The 21,849-nt window shown below is 36.7% G+C and overlaps 1 protein-coding gene across 5 annotated transcripts in view; it reads right to left on the bottom strand.

Annotated features, from left to right (window-relative positions):
- Positions 1-21,849, bottom strand: part of roq (RING finger and CCCH-type zinc finger domain-containing protein roquin) — a 58,671-nt gene that overhangs the window by 18,885 nt on the left and 17,937 nt on the right. For 4 of the 5 annotated variants that reach the window (XM_076135104.1, XM_076135101.1, XM_076135105.1 and 1 more), the window contains exons 2-5: positions 19,119-19,281; positions 10,582-10,774; positions 8,824-8,990; positions 603-740 (exon numbers count right to left, since the gene is read on the bottom strand). In XM_076135104.1, the coding sequence (XP_075991219.1) occupies positions 603-740; positions 8,824-8,990; positions 10,582-10,774; positions 19,119-19,280 (660 nt within the window). In that variant the 5' untranslated portion in view covers position 19,281. The remainder of the gene's footprint in view (positions 1-602; positions 741-8,823; positions 8,991-10,581; positions 10,775-19,118; positions 19,282-21,849) is intronic. The other variant, XM_076135102.1, reaches the window with a different exon arrangement.

Here is a 21,849-nt window from a genome sequence, read left to right as displayed (position 1 = left end):
TGGTAAATTTCTATTCCGGCTGTGTTATGCTTAAAACTGAGAGATGTCGTCAAACTTTGAATGGACTTTCGTTAATTATAAAATTTGAAAAGGTTAATGTAATAAAATCAAAATAGGTACATCGATTTTTTTAGATACAATTTTAAGTTGTTACTAATCATTACAAAAAGGCATTAGTAACGAAACTTCCTTATTCTCTTGTTTATCATAGGTTTATTCATAAAGGGAAGTATAGTAAGTAGTGCTAGTAAATAATTTATACCTCAAAAGTTACCATACCAATCGAACGACTATTGTTCAATCACATTAATTTATTACTTTTTCTAATAAACAACTCCCGCACTATAAATTATTCTTGTCTCGAGTTGACTTTTACAAACATACATACAACGGAAACAAGGTACAACCAGGCCCAAAACAATAAATTGTGGACCACACAAATAATTGTTCCGTATGGGAATGGAACCGACGACCTTCCGACGTTGGCGACCACCTTAACCACTGCACCGTATGTAACTAAGAATATATCGGCGAAAATACCTGTGGGTACTAAAAACTCATCACCAGAGCTAAACATTAATAAAATAAGCATGTATACTCGCCTTCCTGGAGAGTGCAGACCCATCTTCGAGGGCAAGCAGCACCAGCTTGAGGACCTCCTCCTGCATGGCCGGCCCCAGGAACTGACACCCTCGCGCCCGCACCGCAGCCCACAGGTTTGCACTTAACTGCTGCGGATTCTGAAACAATACATGTATTATCCTATGGTAATGAACATACTAAGTATTACGTTACAAATGGTCTAAACATTAAAATTATACTCGAAGGATTTAGGCTACAGATAAAACGAAAATCTAGTTACGTTGATTCAACGTCAGTCCATGCAAAAAGAACTAAGCCTGGCACGTTAACGAACCTGAAAATTCTTAAAAGTAACCTTAACATTTGAAACATGCGTTAACACTGCTCGACCAGGAAATCGATCCCGAGAATGGTTCACCCAAATGATCATCAGCCGCATACATATCTACAGTAGAGGTTAAAAGCAGGTTTTTTTTATTTGTTTACATTTTGTCTATCACCACTTCCCCTAATCGAACCTGTCATAGTAACCTGTCGTAGACCGCGTGTCACGGGTCTATGGGTTACAATGCGGTTCTATTGTGTCTGGCCCTTCAAGGGTCGAGAGCAAATCATTTGTTGCTTACTTTCAGACCATTTGATAATAGGGACTACTTTTATTGTTAAATCATTTAATGTTTTCATCAAACATTACTTTAAAACGACATAGATTTCATTTCATTTCATTGTCAATTCGTAACTTATTTATTAATTATCAATAAATATTTAAGAGAAAACTAATGCCCATGAACAGGACAGTAGCGTATTCAATACTACAAATACGTTGGCTGGAGTCTGTGACAATGGATCAAAAGATTTCGGTTGGCCAGTGGTATTGAGTTTCACTTTAACAGAATTCGTTGTTGCAGTCTAGATCTTTGTAAAAGAGACATGGCAATCCTGAAGACCGGAATACTAACAATGCAACATCTGCCTCTCTTTCGTGTACAATAAGGATAGTATTAATAATAAACAAAACCCAACAACAGGACATGTGCAACAGTGAATTGAGGGTATCATACGCCATTCATTCAGATGCATCGTCAAACAGTACAAAAGAGTAGCGATACTAAATAGGGCTGTGGATTTAGACATCGCAGGTTCCCGCGAGTGTGGACCAGTTTGCAGATTATCTGTCTACTATGGCCAAATGCACATGAATCAGCAACCCTTCTTTGAAAAACGAGTTTTGATGAATTACTGTCCCACTATGATCAATTTCAATGAGCTATTCATAGCGCAAGTCTTTTCAGAACTCGATCGGAAACACATTATCATCAAAGTGACCACGTACTTACTCTCCATGGCAACGTTTAATATTATTACTGTAGACCGGACACGCTCGCTCTAAAGCTACACTTTGTATATTCATCACTGGCAAGTCAAAGCACTTGGTTACTTTGAGTTGCCAACGAAATCAATAGCAGTACTTAGTGATGGGTAAAATTTCCCAGGAAGCAATGAAAGACGAATTAATTTAGATTGCGCGTTTCATATGTCTATAGAGCATTGAAACGATTGAACTGGCCGTTTTCAAAACCCGAATTCTTGGAAACATATATTATGTTAAGCCTTGGTTATTTGCAAGCTGTCGAATACATTTATGTCTTTCACAAATTTCACAAATAAAGTAAAATTTTAGTGTAAGATACTTATTTATTTATCTTTCCCCATAGACTCAAGTATAATTTAAAATGTATATACACGTATATCACTGACAATAATTTATTACCAGTTAAAAAAAAGTCTAGTTACATAGGTAACTAAACTGTTGTAGACTTATATCTAGCCAGTTACTCAAAAATTCCATACTAACATTACAAATGCTATCCGTCTCACACTGCCACGACTAGACCACTGACCCGATTCTTATAGAATTAAGCACTAAGATAGCGGAAGCGACGTTGTCAAACATAGTCTATCTTTTTTTTATAAATCAATTTCAATTTACTAAAATATCACATGAAACTTTGCGCATTGGTCTAGGTAGTAACAGATATTGTCTAACAATCAACTCTTTCTCTCTCTTCTATTCGTCTCATATGGTGGTGGGGTCAGCCCTCCATAAACTCTCCCCCCACTTCGCCCTATCCTTGTCCCAACAATCAACATAGTGGTTGCATTCTCTAATGTCGATACCATTGCCGTTTATCATGAATACAAGACAATATCGGTACACACTATTGAACCAGTGATTCGGTACAGTCAAAGGCCGCTTTCCGAGTATCTAGCTAATCAAGCAATAGTTCAAGCGAGAGGTCTGCATCAAAGACATAATGGATAACTAAGGACGAATAATAGAGGTATCGAACGCTAAATTATCACTGAAACTGTATGGTTTCGGAGGTATTGCTACATATGTACCGTTATGTTATCAGTAGTGCAATAGAATACCAGTCAAATTAACTTCTCTTTATGAAATGTGTATAAGAAAACGAAACAGTGACGTCACAGTTTCGTATTTTCGTTAGTAAACTAGAGTGCCTAATTAAATGTTTCAGTCTGTAGTACTTTCGATTTCAACACTATTTACCAGCAAAATTACATAGCCTGGGCATTTTATATGAACCTTTTACGATTACAAGTTAAATAATTTTTCGTTAAGCCAGTCAGCTACCCAATTCGGTACAGTTGGCACCGTCAAGTTTGACATTTAAATTAAATTAAATTAAATTAAATTAAATAATCATTTATTTCAGGCAAATCACCCATATTTTTGTTTACATAATATAAAGATATTACATGGATATACATAACTATTAACTAACTTATTTAAGATTATATTATTATTATGGCACATATTATTAATTAATTGGTAACATTGTATCTATTAACGTTATTATTTAGTATTTGTTATAACTATTTTTTATAATTATATATTTTTGGTATAAGTTTGTATTAGTACGACATATATTATAACTATAACTATAATTATCTTATATTTAGGTAAAGAATGTTATTTAGTACAACATATTTATTTTGTTTTATATATATTACAAATTATCACGGTAACTTTCTGAGTACATGTATACAGCGAAAGACAGCTGTCACAATTCCGTTCTTACTCGCACTCACACGGTGAAGGAAAGATGCTCGTAACTTAGTCATAAGCGCTTCAAAGTCTATCACTTCGTAATCCGCGAACATGCCAGACGCACTACACCGCCATGGCAGGAGAAGCATGGCGCGAAATGCGTTGTTGTATTGTACACGAAGAGCGCTGTAGACACTCTTCGTGTACTTGTACCAGAGCTGGCTGGTGTAGAGCGACTGACAATACGCCTGGAACAGAGTAATCCGTACCTGCTCCGAGCACTGATGAAAACGTCTAGCGAGCATGTTTCCCTTACAAGCAATGTTACGTCTTTGCCTCTCTAGATCATCATTGTCCATTAATGTATCGGTAAGTATATGGCCTAGGTATTTGAAGCTGTTTACTACTTTAAGTGGTGTACCACACAATGTGATCGGCAAGATTTAAAATGTACTGTCTTAATAGTTCTAACGAAGTCCGGTAGAGGCGCTAAACAGATTTTCGCGTAAAAATTCTCGATAGCTAGCCAGTTGTCGGTAGTTGATAGTAGAAGACGACCTACCGTACTAATACAAAAACAATCAAACCAATATCTTTGTGATATTGTCTTTTTCACCTTAGACTAGACCGCTAAAGCGATATTGTTCAAGTTATGCATAGAAATAGCTAGAGACCTGCGGTTAAACTCAGGCTATACTTTTAAATAGAAAATCTATTCTTACTTAAGCCGGAGCCACGGGGGCTAAGAACTTTGTGGTCTAATTAATCGTTAAGTTACTTGTCCCTCGCAATGTTTAAAATCATTAAACCAACTCATATCATTTCAAACTTTTCTAAAACAAGATTGCGTAAACGAATAAAAGTTGACGAGACCAAATAAAACTTGTTCTTGTACCATAGATGTAGCAAAAATATTTGAAAAGGAATTGTGGTATGAAGCACAATCTCAATAAAAACTTGAGTGGACGACATCACTTTATAGTGCAATAAGTGAGATTTGAACCCACAACCCAATTGCAAGAAGACTCCCGCATACGGGGCTACATTTAAATCGTATAATTTTACGACAAAGGACTCGAGCTGCTTAATTTCGACAATGCTCGATGCAACTGTCGTCAAACAAACTAACGCACTCATGTGTACTAAACATTAGTTGGTAAAGGTTCCCCAAAATGTACTGTAAGCTTCCGTACTTGAAAGCTACGGACCGTCCTGTTTAAGTATGATTAAAACTTCTATATTCCCGACAAGTTCGCCCCGAACGAGCATAAATCTCTAGGCATTAGGTTCCACGTTAAATTGGAACTTTGTCTAACTAAGGTCGGCTACGTAATGTGTATGAAATTAAATAAATCTAAAGATTTCTAACCTAACTTTTAGTGTCATAATCATGTCTTTCTAGCCGGTTTTTTACTGCCGGTTTCAATAAAAGCAACCAATTGTGCAAGACTTTGTTTAGTGTTCGGGTGTCTGTACAATATTCTTTATTCCATCAGTCTAATAGTTCAATGGGTCGGAAGCCGATACGACCGGTCTTGATAGAAAAGCAACTTTTTAGTCTAAGTGTAGATTCGTACCCCTGCGCGGCAGTCGCATACACTGCCGATTGAAAAACATTTGCCAATTAAATATGGTCAGTATGTGCGCCGACAAGCAATCCAAACTCAATTGCGTTCTCTTATAATATTGGGTAATAAATAACCGAAAGTTAATTGAATTTTATCATAATACGGCGAGAAATCCGCGATGACAGTTCAAACATTTATATTAAAAATGTAACCTATTGTATAATATCGATCGATATCTGAGTATCAATATATTCCATAATATATATAACTCCATATTTCAATAACGTCGCAATAAACTAAGATCAGTGATTTACGAGCACTTTCCAAACAGCTGATCAACAAAGTAAGAATTTATTGAAACGCTAGCAAACCACTGCTGAGTATCAACTGACTCACTGAAAATACGATATTAGCTTTTGATTAGAACAACAATTCCGTTACTTACACAATCAAAATATGCCAATAATATACATAACTAGCGGACCCGACAGACGTTGTCCTGTCTAATAAATTAAAAATTAATTAAAAAAACATTGTCCAGCGGACAAAATTGTGAATCTAAACCATTCTCAGATCCCCTTGAACACATAAAAATAAATTTCATCAAAATCGGTCCAGTCGTTTAAGAGAAGTTCAGTGACAATGTGACATACACACTTACAGAAGAATTATATATATAAAGATATGAGAAAATTTGTGTTGCACTTGTAAAAAATAATTCATGTAACCTATTGAAAACTACTTAAATGTCAAATTTAAGAGCGTTCTATTGGGAACAAGTTAGAAATAATTCGCATAGAAACACCGTTAATAAACTCAAATTGGTAACATTAATTTACAGCCATTCCTTTTAAAGAATGTTTTCATAACCCTTCCAGGGGGGCTATCACGTATCTCAGTTGACAGCCATTTGAAAGCAACTATGCTGTCCATTGTTTTCTCCCTAAGATTATAGTGATTAGTACATTACACAAGCAGCAATGCAGCCAGTTGCGCTCACCGGTCGGTTAACGATCTGTGGGTTAAGCAACCATTGGCGCGGTCATTCCATAGATGGGTGACCGCATAGTGGTATTTGAACTGGGCGTCTCCGTGCTTCGGAGGGCACGTTAAAAGTCGGTCCCGGTTGTTGTCTACTAAGATAACAGTCGTTAAGCCACGTCAAAGGCCTCTCGGGCGGCTTGAACAACTTTGACACTAGGTTGACCACTAACCATACGACAAACAACAAACAACTGAATAGTGACCATAGATTTGACGTATACTAGCTGTCAACTGAGATACGTGATAAGCCCGCAGAGACGGGGTAAAAAAATCTCCCGTATTGTACGAGTCATTCGAAAATCGTTGTATATGAACAAATCGGGTGCATATTGTACAAAGTCAAAAACAAATCAGTACTAAAAATAACCCGAGACAGTGTAAGCTAACTGCAGGCACCCACGTCACTAAAATAATATATTCATTGCAACCGTCACTGCACGTTTGCCACTGAATAAACCTCCCAACATGTAATTACTTTCAATAATACTTCACTTAATACAGAGTACAAGTTTATGACGTCACTATAGTCTAAATATATCGGTCGAAGTAAATGCGATTAGCAGGTACCTCGCGGATTAGTGCTGTGGCTAGGACGAATATTCGAGTAGTTTCGATGCCGCTGATGACGTAGATCAGTGGTTCCCAACCGGTGGTCCGCGGACCACCAGTGGTCCGTGGAAGTCAAAATATGGTCCGCCAAAGACTTAAAAAATTCAGGATGATTACTACACTTTATTTTTAATATACTTACATAGTGGTCCTTGCTAACAAGAATAATATAAAAGTGGTCCCTGACTTAGAAAAGGTTGGGAACCCCCGGTGTAGATAAAATATGAATTGACAACAGTAACTGACAGTTCTTTTTAACCGACTTCAAAAAAGGAGGAGGTTCTCAATTCGACTTTGTTACTTTTTTTTCTGTTTGTTACCTCATAACTCTTTACTGGGTGGACCAATTTTGATGATTCTTGTTTTTGATATTTCAATGTCGTTATCAATGGTAACTAGTATTTTTTGTTGCCTTTCGCGGTGCTTTTCGCAGGTTCACTCCCGACAATCGGATTTGATCGAGTCGGATTCGAGTTGATATCAAAAACGTAAATTTAAATTCCAAAATAAGGCATGATTAAACACTGAGCTACATAAATAAAAACGAATCATAGAAATGTATGTACGCGTATAACTTTTGAACAACTTAACGAAATTGGACAATTCTTTAATATGTTTGTAATTGTCGGGACAAGGTATGTATGGGATTAATGGGATCAACGGGATAAAATTGTCCTATATACCTCGGCCAGTCCGCTTTAAATAAAAATATATAGTTGCTGTTGTTCAATAATAAGTGAAGCATGGCCAGGCGTGACGTAAGGTGGAGATGTAATGTAAACTACGCCGCGTCTAATAATATGGGAAGACCCTTACACGTGTTATGCAAATGTACCGCATGCCTCCTTTCATCGGTAATCATGTCAATCAGTAACGCGAATTCACTAAACAGGTAAACATATACGACGATAATTACTGAATATAATATTCATGAAAATATAAGTAACTAGCTTTTAAGCGCGACTTCGTCCGCCACCTGAATTTTCCTATAGGAATGCGTCATTTTCCCGGGGTAAAAAGTAGCCTATGTCCTTTCTCGGGTATCACAATATCTCCATACCAATTTTCATGTAAATTGGTTCAGTAGTTTAGGCGTGATTGAGTAACAGACAGATAGAGTTACTTTCGCATTTATAATATAAAGTATGGAAGTATGGAGTATGGATCATAAATTACTTTAGAAAATGCCTTTGACACATATCGGTGATATACTTCAAAAGTTAAAGTTCCAATAGTAGTAGATTACATTTAAAAATACAAAATAGTCAATTCGGTTTTGAAGACATCAGCCAACACTATTGTTTTTTAATAATTATTTCACGTTATTGATAGCCGAATGGTATAAGTTGGTATCTCACACAAGTGGTTGACGGTTCGTGCCCGAGACAACAGACCAATGACTTTTTAAAGTGATGTGTGTATTAGAAATAATTATCACTTGTTCCAACGGTGAATGACTACATCGTGATGCCTAACTACCTTGCAGTTCTTTAGAACAGCTCTTGAAGGTATGCAAATTACCCAACCCGCACTTGACTGCGTGGTGCACTCAAGGGCTCGAGGAACTAGCCTCTCCCTTATTCGGGATTGAGGACCTTTGCACAGCAGAGGGATATGAAAGGATTTTTTTTCATTTAATAATCTTCTTCTAATCGTATGGTTAGTGGTTAACCTAGTGTCAAAGTTGTTCAAGCTGCCCGAAGGCCTTTGACGTGGTTTAACGACTGTTATCTTAGTAGATAACAACCGGGACCGACTTTTAACGTTCCCTCCGAAGCCCGGAGACGCCCAGTACAAATATCACTACGCGGTCACCCATCTATAAAGTGACCGCGCCAAGGGTTGCTTAACCCACAGATCGTTTACCGACCGGTGAGCGCAACTATGGGCGTCTCTATTTAAATATTTAATAATATGATATTTGTATAAAAATGGTGATGATATTACCTGATGCTGCAGTATAAGCTCGGTGACGGTCCTCTCGCCGAGCGAGCGGGCCGCGCGCGCCGCCCGCCCGCGCCCCTCCTCGTCCGTGATGGCGCACTGCAGCAGCATCACCAGCTTGCGCTGCATCGGCCGCGACAGCCGGCTGCCCCCCGTCATGCTGTTGTTTACTACACCAGCACAACACAAAGATATATTAACTTTCTGAACGTAATAAACAACGTCTTACAACTATCTAGCGAAAGTATTAGGTGATTTCGTATGACTAGTGGCCGATTAGCTGTAGAGAACTTTTGTATGAAAGTGATCTTCGCCCCTAGTCTATACAGCAAGAACTATTTCTTCCAAGTCATTTTAAATGTCAAACGCTCATATTTTGAGAGTAAAAAGTATAAGAAATCGTTACAGGTATGCAATAGAAAATAATGACAAAGGTCTACCAGAGGTCTCATGAATACAACTCCATCCCTGAGAAGTCCAGGAAAAAACTCCAAACAGAGATCTTGAAGCCACAAAACTATTGGAATTAAAGTATTTTCTACACACTTTTTTTATATTGTAGTATTTTTAGACAAGCCAGCATCAGCAGCCCTAACTCGAAGTAACCTTATGATCGAGAGATCGCGGATACTAATCCAACGATGACCTACTCCGCCTTAACTTAGTTGAAAGGGCTACTACACTGCTACATGCAGCTCGCAATAAAACCAATATTTTAAAAAGAAAACCAAAATATTAAGTCGGGGAAAAAGTCTTTTCGCATTAAAGTATGTATAAACTTGTAATAAAATCTTTTCTCTACACAAAAAGGCTCGATATTTGGGTACCTCGCGAACTCACTGAAAGAAACCTAATGAACCGTGAACTCATTTGTGATTCTTGAAGCCAAAGATATTTTATTACGAGTTCACACATACTATAATGCGAAAAGACTTTTTCCCCGACCTAATGTCACGAGAAAACTAAGAGCAGGATTCATTTCATATCGGTAATTAAGTATTACACAAAACAATAAGATGGAATTCCTATAAATTACCCCTCGCTACAAGTCAATGAAGAAACTTAATATAGGTAAGGATAATAAACTAAGAAGTGAAATAATTTCTCAAGAAACTACTGCAAAGCTTCTGAAAGAAACGCAAACAAGAAATTCTATAAATAGAAAGTTAGGTAGGGAATAAACGCTCGCTAAGGATTAGAAATGAAATCTATATTTTCATAAGCTAAAAGAGTTATTAATACACATTCATTGAAAGTTCAATAGCCAAGTTTTGTATGACTTTGTTGCTCATAATCCAGCTTGATTACAAAAATAGATTGAGTAATATGCGTTATGTAGGTAAACATTTCGATATAAGAAACAGAGCAAATCTTTTACAAATTACGATTTTTGAAGTAATTTTCTAAAGTTTGGTTTATCGAGAAAAAAATCACTCCTTATTAATTAAAATCCCTATAAGCACACTTTCATTAGAATAAATTTTAATAATATTATTCATACGTTGACTTTCCTATAGTACAGGAGTTCCCAACCTTTTCTTAGTCCGGGACCATTTTTATGTTATTCTTGTTACCACTATTATATTAAAAATAAGGTGTAAAAATCATCCCAAAAATTTAGAATTTTGATATCATTCACGGACCATATTTTGACTTCCGTGGACCACCGGTGGTCTGCGGACCACCGGTTGGGAACCGCTGCTATATAACAAAGAAACACATCACGGAAAGACTAGTCATTGACGACGGTTAGTGACTCACCATTGCCGCAGTACTTGAGGTAGACAGCGAGATGTTCCATGCACTGCACGATGAGGTCGTAGGCCTGGCGGTCGGGCTCCGGCAGCGCGGCGATGGAGGGCGGGTGGTACGGCTGCGCGGGGGGGCTGTACCCGGCAAGCTGGAGGAGCGCCGTGTTCACCACCAGCTCCTCCTGCTCCACCTGGATGGCTGTCTGTTGGACAACGTCATCAATTGAACAAAAGTTGTAAGTTAACAGGACAAAGATGAAGTAAGAAGCTCAAATTGATGTTTGAAATCAGGTGGACTTTAAGTCAAAGTATTTTTAAGGATGTGGAATAAAATGTTATCTTATAAAAATGAATCGCCAAAATATGTTTGCTTAGCCCTGAACTCAAGAACGTCTGAACCGATATCAATAATATAATTATTTTCTTATTTCCTTGAAGTACGACGATTATTCTTACGAAGAGAAAAAAATGCAGAAAAGTAAAAATAATTTAGAAAATCAACCGATAGGTGGTACGAAGTTTGCCGGGTCAGCTAGTTTTATATAACATCATTGTGCCCGACGACGATTTTCATTGAAAATTGCATTATAATTGCTTACTTCCACGATTCATAGAATAAATTAATAATCTGTCAAAGGACAAAATGCCTTGACGAGATACGTAAAATTAATATTCCCTGAATAGACTCAATGCCGTTCCGGTAATAATCATCATCATCATCATCATCTCAGCCGGGAATCGTCCACTGCTGGACAAAGGCCTCCCCCATCGAGCGCCAATAGGACCGGTCCTGGGCCGCCCTCATCCATCGGACTCCGGCAACCCTTACCAGGTCGTCGGTCCATCTTGTGGGGGGCCTGCCAACACTACGTTTCCCGGTTCGTGGTCGCCACTCAAGAACCTTTCTGCCCCAACGGCCGTCGGTTCTGCGAGCTATGTGCCCTGCCCACTGCCACTTGAGGTCGGTAATAATACTGGTACCTTAAACTAACAGCAAGTATTTTATAATAAGAGCTCAATTATTATAACTATCTTTTAACATAAAATGAACTGCTCATTTTGCAGAAACTTTTCTTATAACTAAAGACTGTTTAATCAGGGCAAGAATTTCTTGACAAAATATTAGATCCTTTGTTGAGTAAAGCATTCTTTAATACAATATAGTCTACAAGCATTTGCTGTAACGGGAGAATTCTTAAAGAATCTTCGAATAGATCGAGTAACAGGAAGGCTTTAAACCCGCCTCGTGTAATCCGCGAGACGTATGTGATGCTCATGAAACGTGTCACCATGCAGCTATATGCAATTCAAAGGAATAATATCTTTGACGCACGACACCAAGTATTTGTGTAATAATATTTATAAGACAAAGGCTTCCTCTTTGCAGCTACGTCAAAGAGTGGAACGTGCATAGATTCGGACTATAGATAGTTTTGTACATCGGCGGACATCAAAGTAAGACACCGGGGCATTGGGCTCAAAAGACACAGCGCATCGTATCTGCTGGGGATGCCGAGTTATGCAAGATTTTCCCACAATAAAACCTCGTCGGTGACTCCACTGAGACGGCTTACCAAAGGCTGCATACGTACTGTGCATCGAGATTTTTGCAACCGTTCTTTGAGACATATTTTTATGTGATACGAACTGGTTCACACCGATCTTTTATAAAAGAAATTCAGTGAGTTAATGTCAAAAGCCTTTTGAACGTAAAAAGCGAAGTTTGTCCTGATTGCAGCAAGCACATACAAAACAGGCAACATAACTTGAACTCCCTAAAAACCGTGAGTGTCCTTCAAACAGTATTCGGCTTTTAAAACTTTCTGCTAACGTATTTACGTACTAAATATTTGAGTAAATGAGGATATCAGTCGTAAGGTTTCACCGTATAATATTACTAAATACGCTGGCTGAAACTAGGTTTTAAAAATTGCCGAGTACATTTAATTTCTTATTATATCTGGCTTTCCTTTGTAAGCCGTTCTGAGGTACGGATTTTCTATGAAAATGAAAGGCGTAATACCTTAAGTCCATTATACCGGTCAAATGTGAGTTAGAAGATATACGCTTTTGTACGAAAAGAGCAAAATATACTATTGAGCTACAAAACCCTATCCTTTTATAAATTTAGATTATATTAAATGTTAGAAAATGATAATATCACGATGGTAACGGATAACCAATCGCTTCATCAATATATATTTCTAGAATCTTCGATTTCTAAATTGTGTAATGGAATAAACAACAACACAAAAAAATTGCCGTATCATGTCAAATATCAAAAACATATATAAATATAATAAGTGAAAAGGTTCTCTTTCCAAAAGTAAGTAGATAATAAGAGTCGTTGTCGGAGTATGTTATTTTATTCGTTGAGTACTCCGAGCGGGCCGTCTAGCCTGTAGCCACTACACTATTAAACCGAGATACAATTCCAAACGAATTTCGTGAAATCTTTTCGCTCCACTGGATTGAAAATACTGAAGAGTTTTCAACAACCTGTTGCAGGATCTTACATAAAGTTATAAGATGCTAGTTTACTGCTTCGGGTATGTCTGCGAAGCGTCTTCAACTCTGAACTTAGGTGAACAATTTTTTTTAAATATTTGTTCTCCTTTGTTTCAAGTAAAAAGTTCCAAAGTTCGAGATCTAATTAAAACAATGATTGAGAGAATAATACAATATCATCTTAATTATAGCAAGCAGGTGACTAAGCATAAAACAATCTTAGATTTGCACTTCTTCTATATAGAAGTCAGCGTGACTTGTAAGAATTGGGCGTTAAATGTCACTACTATCATATTTGTTATATTATTGAAGATGCATGACTGAAGATGATGTGCAATATTGCTACAAAATAAATTAAGATAGTCTGTATAATATAACAGCCCATCTCAATCATTAACCGACTTCAAAAAAAGGAGGCGGTTTGTATTTTTTAAAACATCTTATTTTATCATAATAACTTCAATCGCGAAAAAGTCGTTTCGATTTTCCAGTATGTCTAAACATCTACCAATACATGAAAACTATCAAACCGTCAACTGTTTAAACAACCACGGAAAAGTAGCCCTTAAGTCCAATACATAAATATTTCCTGCACAATTAGATGAATGTGCAGAAAGGGAAGCAAGTGGAATTCTAGTAGTATTCTATAGTAAAGAGACAATGGCTGGCAGCAAGATAATTTGTTGGGCATTCCCGAACTACCAATACTGCTATTCGAGTTCTAGATTAATTTGATATTACTTCCAGAGTTACTTCGCTGCTACATGCAGTCCTTTGATGCGGCTTTGAAAAATATCTAGCTGGAACATGTTCCTAATTGAATGTCCGTATCATAAGATATGACGTATAAAAACTATTTTTAACTTGAAGACTCGTGATTTCTTTTGCTTGTACTTTTCTTCCGTTTGGTGAATTAAAGAAAATGTTGAGAATGGTAAAGAAAGAAAATGTTGTCATTGTCTTTATTTTACAAAACTTTTATGACTTTTGTAGTGAAATGCTCTTAGTGAAAGAGCTTAAGAAAAACGACGTAATAAATTATTTATTATTATTTTTTTGTTTTAAACTTCTAAGAATATATAATAATACTCTTGTACGGCGGAGACAGTTGCAAATAGACACTATTTGTCATACAAATATGTGTTCTATGTGGGACAACTAGGTTAAAGTGATATAGAAGCCGCTACCACAGACGGCTTAGTTTATGTAAAAATAAGTAAGCCGCAGAAAATATAAAATATTTTGTATTGAATTTTACTAAAAACCGGCCAAGCGCGAGTTGGAGTCGCGCACGAAGGGTTCCTTACCAAAAATCCATACTAATATTATAAATGCGAAAGTAACTCTGTCTGTCTGTCTGCTACTCAATCACGCCTAAACTACTGAACCAATTTGCATGAAATTTGGTATGGAGATATTTTGATACCCGAGAAAGGACATAGGCTACTTTTTATACCGGGAAAATGACGCATTTCCCGGGAAAATTCAGGCGAACGAAGTCGCGAATATTCAATATTATAATGACACTGAATTAACAAAATTCCGTTGTCATGGCAACTGTTTTAATGGCGGATATGCCTTAGCGCGACTTCGTTATATTAGAGATATAAATAATTTTGAGAATATTTTTCGTGAAAAAAAAAGCATTATTAATATCTACGACCAATAGTAGCAGAGTAACAGTAAAAGTGTTAGAAAAACGTGAAAAATTCAGACCCATTCTTTCTTATGTGACGCAAGCGAAGTTGCGCGGGTCAGCTGGTATACAATATAAACACGTTTATTGTATGGAGACCCCACTTAATTTTGTTTTTTAATTTTAAGTATTTGTTTTATAGCGGCAATGGAAATACATAATTTGTGAAATCTTCAGTTTTCTAGCTATTACGGCTTATGATATGCAGTCTGGTGACAGACGGAGGCTCAGTAAAAAGGTTTCGTTTTCACCCTTTGGATACGGAACCCTAAAAACGACTTCCTATTTAAACATTTAAAAAGAAGCGTTACGGAATTTCATCTATATCGGTCCAGCGGTTTAGCCGGGAAAGCGTGACAGACAGAGCTATTTTCGCACTTGTATTATTAGTACGAATTGGACGTAAGTGGCCTAAAGGACAGATACACACTGACGCCCATATCCAGATGCAAATATAGGAATTTGCCTTTCGTAAATATTCCCATTTATTTATTTTATTATTTCAGACGTCTGACAGGCGGGGACGGCCACTCGCAAGATAATATTCGTATCAGAATTTAATAAACAATATTATTTATTCATTTCTACCGTCCGTTATGAATAACTTCTAGCCAGAATAACTTCTGCCAGTGATTCCTTCCGCGTGGAAAGATATCGCGAAGTAAAAAGTATGTCATGTTATAGAACTCTTGAGCTTGCAAGGCATAACTAGAAATAGATATTTCTTCAATTATTATTGTAGACATGAATAATTTCCGACACATTCTTTGCTTTATAGTCTCGTAATTTCTTTACAAAGTTAAAATATAATAGAAAAAAAACGAACACTAAGAAAAGGAGATGCTAAAGAAATCTGTCGGCGTATTCTAGTACACAAAGAAAATCTTTGCAGGAAGCAAGAAAAAGGACCTACGATAAGATATTTCAACAACCTAGGATCCGTGCCCTAAGAGGTAGTTATTGAAGCGAAGTCACTCTCCAAGAAATATAATTTATATCTTCTATATTAATAATTTAGTCAAGAGGTTCGGTAGACTCGATCGATACCTTATAAGAATAACGAAATATAACAAAAATATTGATTTTGTGTCGACAAAATTCGGATTATAGGGAGTTTTGTTAAATTCTAATGGCACTGACAAACAAACCGTAGTCACCATCTTAGGTTTTTCAGTTTGGCGAAAATGTTGTTTTTGACAAGTGTTGGCATTGCTACGGCAATTGCCGTGATTGCCGTAGCAAAATTCATCCGAGCAAAGTCGGGTTTTGATCTAGTTAATGTAATAAATAAGTAGAAACAAATAAAATATTTCGCTCCAATAGTTTACGTTGCGACGCCAGCGGAGCAAAATATCTCCCGTACCGTCTGTATTCCGAGATCGACTTCAGAGAAGACGGGATATATAACAAACAGATAAAGTGAAAAAAACTTATGTACATCTATTTAAATTACTCTCGATAATCCTATCTATAAAAAAAAGTATCCTACGTTGAATTGTTTAAAATAAACATTTGTAAACTGTACTTTGTAATCGATTTGGTAATTTTGGAGGCTCTTATTCAGTAATAAACATCAATATTTTATTATTATATATGTGACTGCGTAAATGGTTATGCTTAAGCATGGAAATAATTTCCGACTACTGTCCTTTGTCGAGTGCTGATGACAAAAAACTCCTACAGAACACTCAATGAAACTTTCACAAAATAAATACACATTCATGAGAATTTTACAACTATTAATGAATTTTTACGCCTTTATGAACAAAATATTTTACTGTATCTACATATAATACTAGGAACAATGTCACAAATAAATAACGGGAAATATGAATAAAAAAAATTGCAAATCATTTTCCATTTTCCGGAAATAAAATCTTTCTGTGAGGATCACAGGAAAATTACATTATTGGACTTTAATGGGTTCACTTTTGTAACATGCAGTCCGGTAAAAGCTGTGGTGTATTCCATTAACCCATCAGGTACATTTTATAATTAAAGGAAATATGATAGCCGGCGAGAAGCCTACGCTGATATAAAAGGCTATATCATTTTACAGTACTTTTTTTTCTGAAATCTCCGGTTAACAGATTAGTAACATGTCCGATAAATTAAAATCTGCCTCGCTATGGATGTTCGCTGGTATATCACTAACTGAAATAGAGAAATAACTTTTCGAACGTTTTCGAGCGTTAGAGTAAATTTGATTTAAAATCTGTTCGATTTTTTCGTTTGGAGCGCGCATAACGAGTTTATAGTTTTCACCGTCCGCGATATTTTCGCTAAGTGTATTATCACCTACGCTCAAACCTTTAGATAATGATGTTATAAAAATCTATAACAGCTAACTAATTATTTTGCTGACATTTTCTCGGGTCAAGCAAGCGTTTCCTCCCTAAAACATATTATCTCGAACACTGAGAGGTTTTTAATCGTAGCAAAATGTATAATGAAATATATTACGAGCACAAAGTATAATAATCAGAATTCAATAATTGCAATCTGTAAATCCCACAACGGATTATGTATTCGTTCGGTATATCGACAGCCTGTTGCAATGTCGGTGCGGCGAGGCGACCACTTTGACCACCACACCACACGCCCTATCAACTAGTATTTATAGACTTTCCCACATTTTACCTCAACAATTTTAAGTCCAGTACAATAAAAGGCGAGTCTTAAGTCGAATTAATATCTAGCCTTGTAATATTACTGAATAATATCGACGCTTAAAAATGTTTAAAACGAGCGTGACACGCACCTACTTAGACATCGATTTCTCTTTAACCTGCCCTTGAGCTGACGCCTTAATAAAAATTATAATAGTTTTTATAATAACATAAACGCGTCGTCGGTCTGTGAAAATTACAAAGGATCATGATGTGCAGGTTTCAGTTTCCGGAAACGTATTGTTGGGATTTTTCTATTCGAAAATTCTCGCCAGATCACGTGTAGTTTTAATAGGCGAAGCGCCTAGTTCATAGAACGGCAAAACTAGAAAAATGTTAGGTGTAGAAATTCGCCCCTTGTCCTCTTCGAGGAAAACAGACAGGAGTTCAAAAAATGTTTTTATACGTTTTACGTGCAGATGTCTATTGAAAATTCCAATTTCACGTCCATACCGTGGTCACTCAAATATCTGCGGATTAAAATCCTCGTTCTGAGCTGCAATTTCATTTGATACTACTTTCACCTGCAACTTCGTTTGCGAGGATCAGTTATGATGAGGTAGGAAGGTAGTGAGCCACCCATATGCACTCACGGATCGATAAGCGATCAGTGTGGTAGCTGCGGCTTACCACACTGATAGTCATATGGGTATGGCGCGATTAATCCACAGTTGGGTGACCGAATTATATAATTAAAGCAGTATATTATTCTTTAAAAGAATCTGCCTATTCAGGTTGCTTCTATTTAAAAACAGCAGCCCAGTTAAAAGCGGTACAAATAGCCAAGAAACTGAGTTAACGCTAAAAGTACAAAAGGAAAAAAGTTAGCTGCACTACAGTTACTGTCTGTGTAAATATTCTCACTTCCAACTTGAAAGTTATAACTTTAAACGCAATCTTCTAAATCGTATTTGAGTCCATCAGGGGATGTTTAGACGCGCTTGCTTTCTTTCCATAGCTTCAATCTAATTTATTCGGTATGATTGAAGCAGATTCACTGTAAAAATACTATAAATTGAATAACTCTTGCGCTCACGGTATTTTAATGTATATAAATGCGCCTCAAGTAAATATTGAATGAAAATCGTGAAGTTAAAATGTACTGCTGCGCTGTGTTAAAGGTTTATAAATGTTTTCTTTGAGGTGATAAGTAATTAATCATTTCAATAATTGCCTCGTAATACGGCGACAGTTTAGCAAGAGAGAATGTGATATTGGTTTACAATTTGATTCCCACGACGTCGTAAGTGTATTTTTCTGGAAGACCGTAAAATTTTGGCAGTCGCTCGGAAATTAGAACCGTTTTAAAAACCGTGAATAAATGGAAATAAATTTTCAGTTGTCGAGTTGTCGGATCGAAGATTAGAAATGGATCCGACCTAGCAATACGATACCTAAATCATTGTTTCAAGATTTCTGGTAGCAAACAGAGCAATTATGAAACAATAAACCTGTAAAACATTTAGATTCAATAGTTTCTCCAAGGTGGAGGAGAAAGACCAGGAAGGCTAACCCCACTACCATATGGGATTCATAGCATGGGAGAGAGAGAGCTTCTCCAAGGTTTCTCCTTCTGGAACCCCTAATTTAAATAAAAAAAGGAAAAATCTGGATAGTCTGGATCCTGCAAATTTTCAAAAAAACGAAGAAAGAGAAGTGTATGTAATGTGTTACCTGGTCGAAGGGGCATTGTTTCCGGTGGAGATGTTTGAGGCAGTGCTTACAAAGAGTGTGGCCGCAGCCCAGGCTGATAGGGCTGCGGGGCGGCGCGCCAAACTCTCGGCAGCACACTGGACAGTTGAGGTAATCCGTCCATTGAGGCGCCTGGATTGGCATTCTGCGAACAAAACATACCATAAGACAACTATCCAACAAAATTCGTATTCTTAGAATGAAATGGAGAATTTATTTTTATCCGCAATAACTGTTTATGCTTTCTTCGCAAGAAATCTCTATTAAAGGAATAAAAATCTATGAGTTGTTGCTCGAATATTTTTTTAGTGATAGAATACAGGTCAATGGCTTAAAACTGTTTTAATTTTATTGTTCTGAAATAAAAGGGTGAACCACATAGACCGTCAACAATTTTGATTAAATTGGTAACTTGCAGTTAAATTAATACAACCGAAAATATTTTACAATGCAGACAATTTAGTAGGAGGAATGCTCAGCATGCATCGCAATTATACACGCACAAAATAACCGTATTTATTAATATTATGAATACATTATTGCAAGCATGACCCGTCATCTGCGATTAAAATAAGTTAAAGCAGCTAGTTTTTCACAATTTATTCATGAAGGATTTCAGAAACACCAGTTGAATGTCTAATAAATTTCCGTTGCCTGTCAATCAAATGGTATTTAATATTTAGCGAGAAAAAAATACCTACACAGCATCCAGGGTAAAGTCAAGTTCGAAAGTAGCATCCTCGAGGATGTTCTCGAGGATCTGGACCGGTGGTCTATGGTGGTAACGGCGAGGCTTCTGGTAGTAACGCGGCATCACGACCAAAGTACCGGGTTGGAAAGTTTAGCACAAGTTCACAAGTTCGCAAGTTGGCAAGTTGAGCGGAGACGATCGCTCGTTGCACCTACGACGGAGACTGTCCTCGTAATTGCAGGTAGGGACGCGCGATTGCGCACCAGAGCCCGCCACCTAAAGCTCGGGACACACTGTGAGGGATGCAACGCACTCCCATAGCGGAAATGCATCGATGGACCTTACTGACGACCGTTAAGGTTCATTTTCCAATAGTTTCAATATTTAACACAGTAGTATTTAATCAAATATTACAGTTTATTGGTGAATATTTCTAAAATTCCACGTCAGCGACTTTGCTGATTGAAAAGCGTCTATTTCGGTAATTAAATAATAAAGTTTCGAATGCTCAAAATACAGACTGTTAGTTCAGCTCTCCGATACCTTGGTTGTATAAATTCAAGTTTCATAAAGATACAAAGGTCTGAGTTTCAGATAGTCGGAAAATCGTGGAACCGGGAATATGCTAGCATTTCTGAATATTTACTATTGTTCAACTGTTGCTATTGCTCTCAAGTATGCACTACTCGGAGGCATAAGCTCCGTACCGACATAATTCACGTTAAATTCTACGTTAACACTTACTTATATTTCGAGATGGAGTATTATTTCTCTCAAATGTTTTGGGGTCTTAGACAAAATATTGTGGTGTATATTTAACTACATAAATATTAGGTACAACGAACTTTAAGCAATATTACGACAAGATTTCGACTCCCGGGTCAGGTAACGCTCTTATTGGATTTTTCCGTTGCTAGGAACTGCTGAATACCAGTAGAAATTGGTATATGAGAACGAAAGCATACCTAGTTGGAAAAATGTCGGAGATTTTTCTATTGACCTATGATCTATGCTAAGTATTTCGGAGGGTTTGATATAATATTAAAAATGCTTATTAAATTCACTGTCAAAATGTGGCTCTTTGGTTCGTAGAAAATCAGTAGTTTGAGGAACCTTTGGCGGTCTCCTCTAGGTTCCCGTTTTGTGATATTTGTGCTCAGTTTCTTCGTGCTTCGGAGGGTACGTTAGAAGTAAGTCATTTCTACTGCTAATAAAGATGGCATTCATTGAACAAAATTAAATGTCTTCTGCTTAGAAAAGTATAAACATGTTTTATATCGGATCGAACAACGAAACATACGAAATAAAAAAATATTGCAAGAATGTTCTTTTTTTTACTTCGATGGCGGTATTCACCTTCATTTCCTTACCACCGTGACTTGTTAAACTTTATTTGCTTTTCTAATCTGCAACTGAATGTTCCATTTATAATAACATTTTACAATAAAATTTAAAGAAATAACTCGGTTAATTAATTAAAATAATGTACTACACGAGAAATGGATTTTACATGAAAAACGCAAAACGTGAAGGAAATGTTGTACAAAGTAAAATAAACCGAATGAGAGAGAACATAAAATGTAATTTTATAACTTATGACTATTCGACTTAATGCCGTAAGGATTTTTTAAACCTGATTTTCTTTCTTTGCATGTGGACGGTAGACGGCGCGTTATGACGTTTTGGGTGCTCGCCACCTTTGCACATGGGTTCGATTCTTACATGGAGCAAATATATTATTGGTGGTGGAATAAATCGATTTTGTTTGCCTTTTTTTAATCAGGTAAAATTAAAAAAAATATTTTTCTTACCCCCGGTTTCGGAGTAGGTACATTTAGTGTTTTTTATATGAGTTTTAACGCTATTGATATAGAATATAGATAAACTACCCCTAAATGTACTCAGAAACCGGGGGTTAATCATCTTGGTTAGCAAAATATTAAATAAAGCTATTCTAACGACTTATTAAAAGCAGAAAATTTATCCATTTTAGATCCGACAGTGAATTTCGTGCGTTGGTTA

The sequence above is a fragment of the Anticarsia gemmatalis genome, chromosome Z (genome assembly GCF_050436995.1).
Source record: "Anticarsia gemmatalis isolate Benzon Research Colony breed Stoneville strain chromosome Z, ilAntGemm2 primary, whole genome shotgun sequence".
In the NCBI taxonomy this organism is placed as follows: domain Eukaryota; kingdom Metazoa; phylum Arthropoda; class Insecta; order Lepidoptera; family Erebidae; genus Anticarsia; species Anticarsia gemmatalis.
This window is presented reverse-complemented; position numbering and strand designations above follow the sequence as displayed.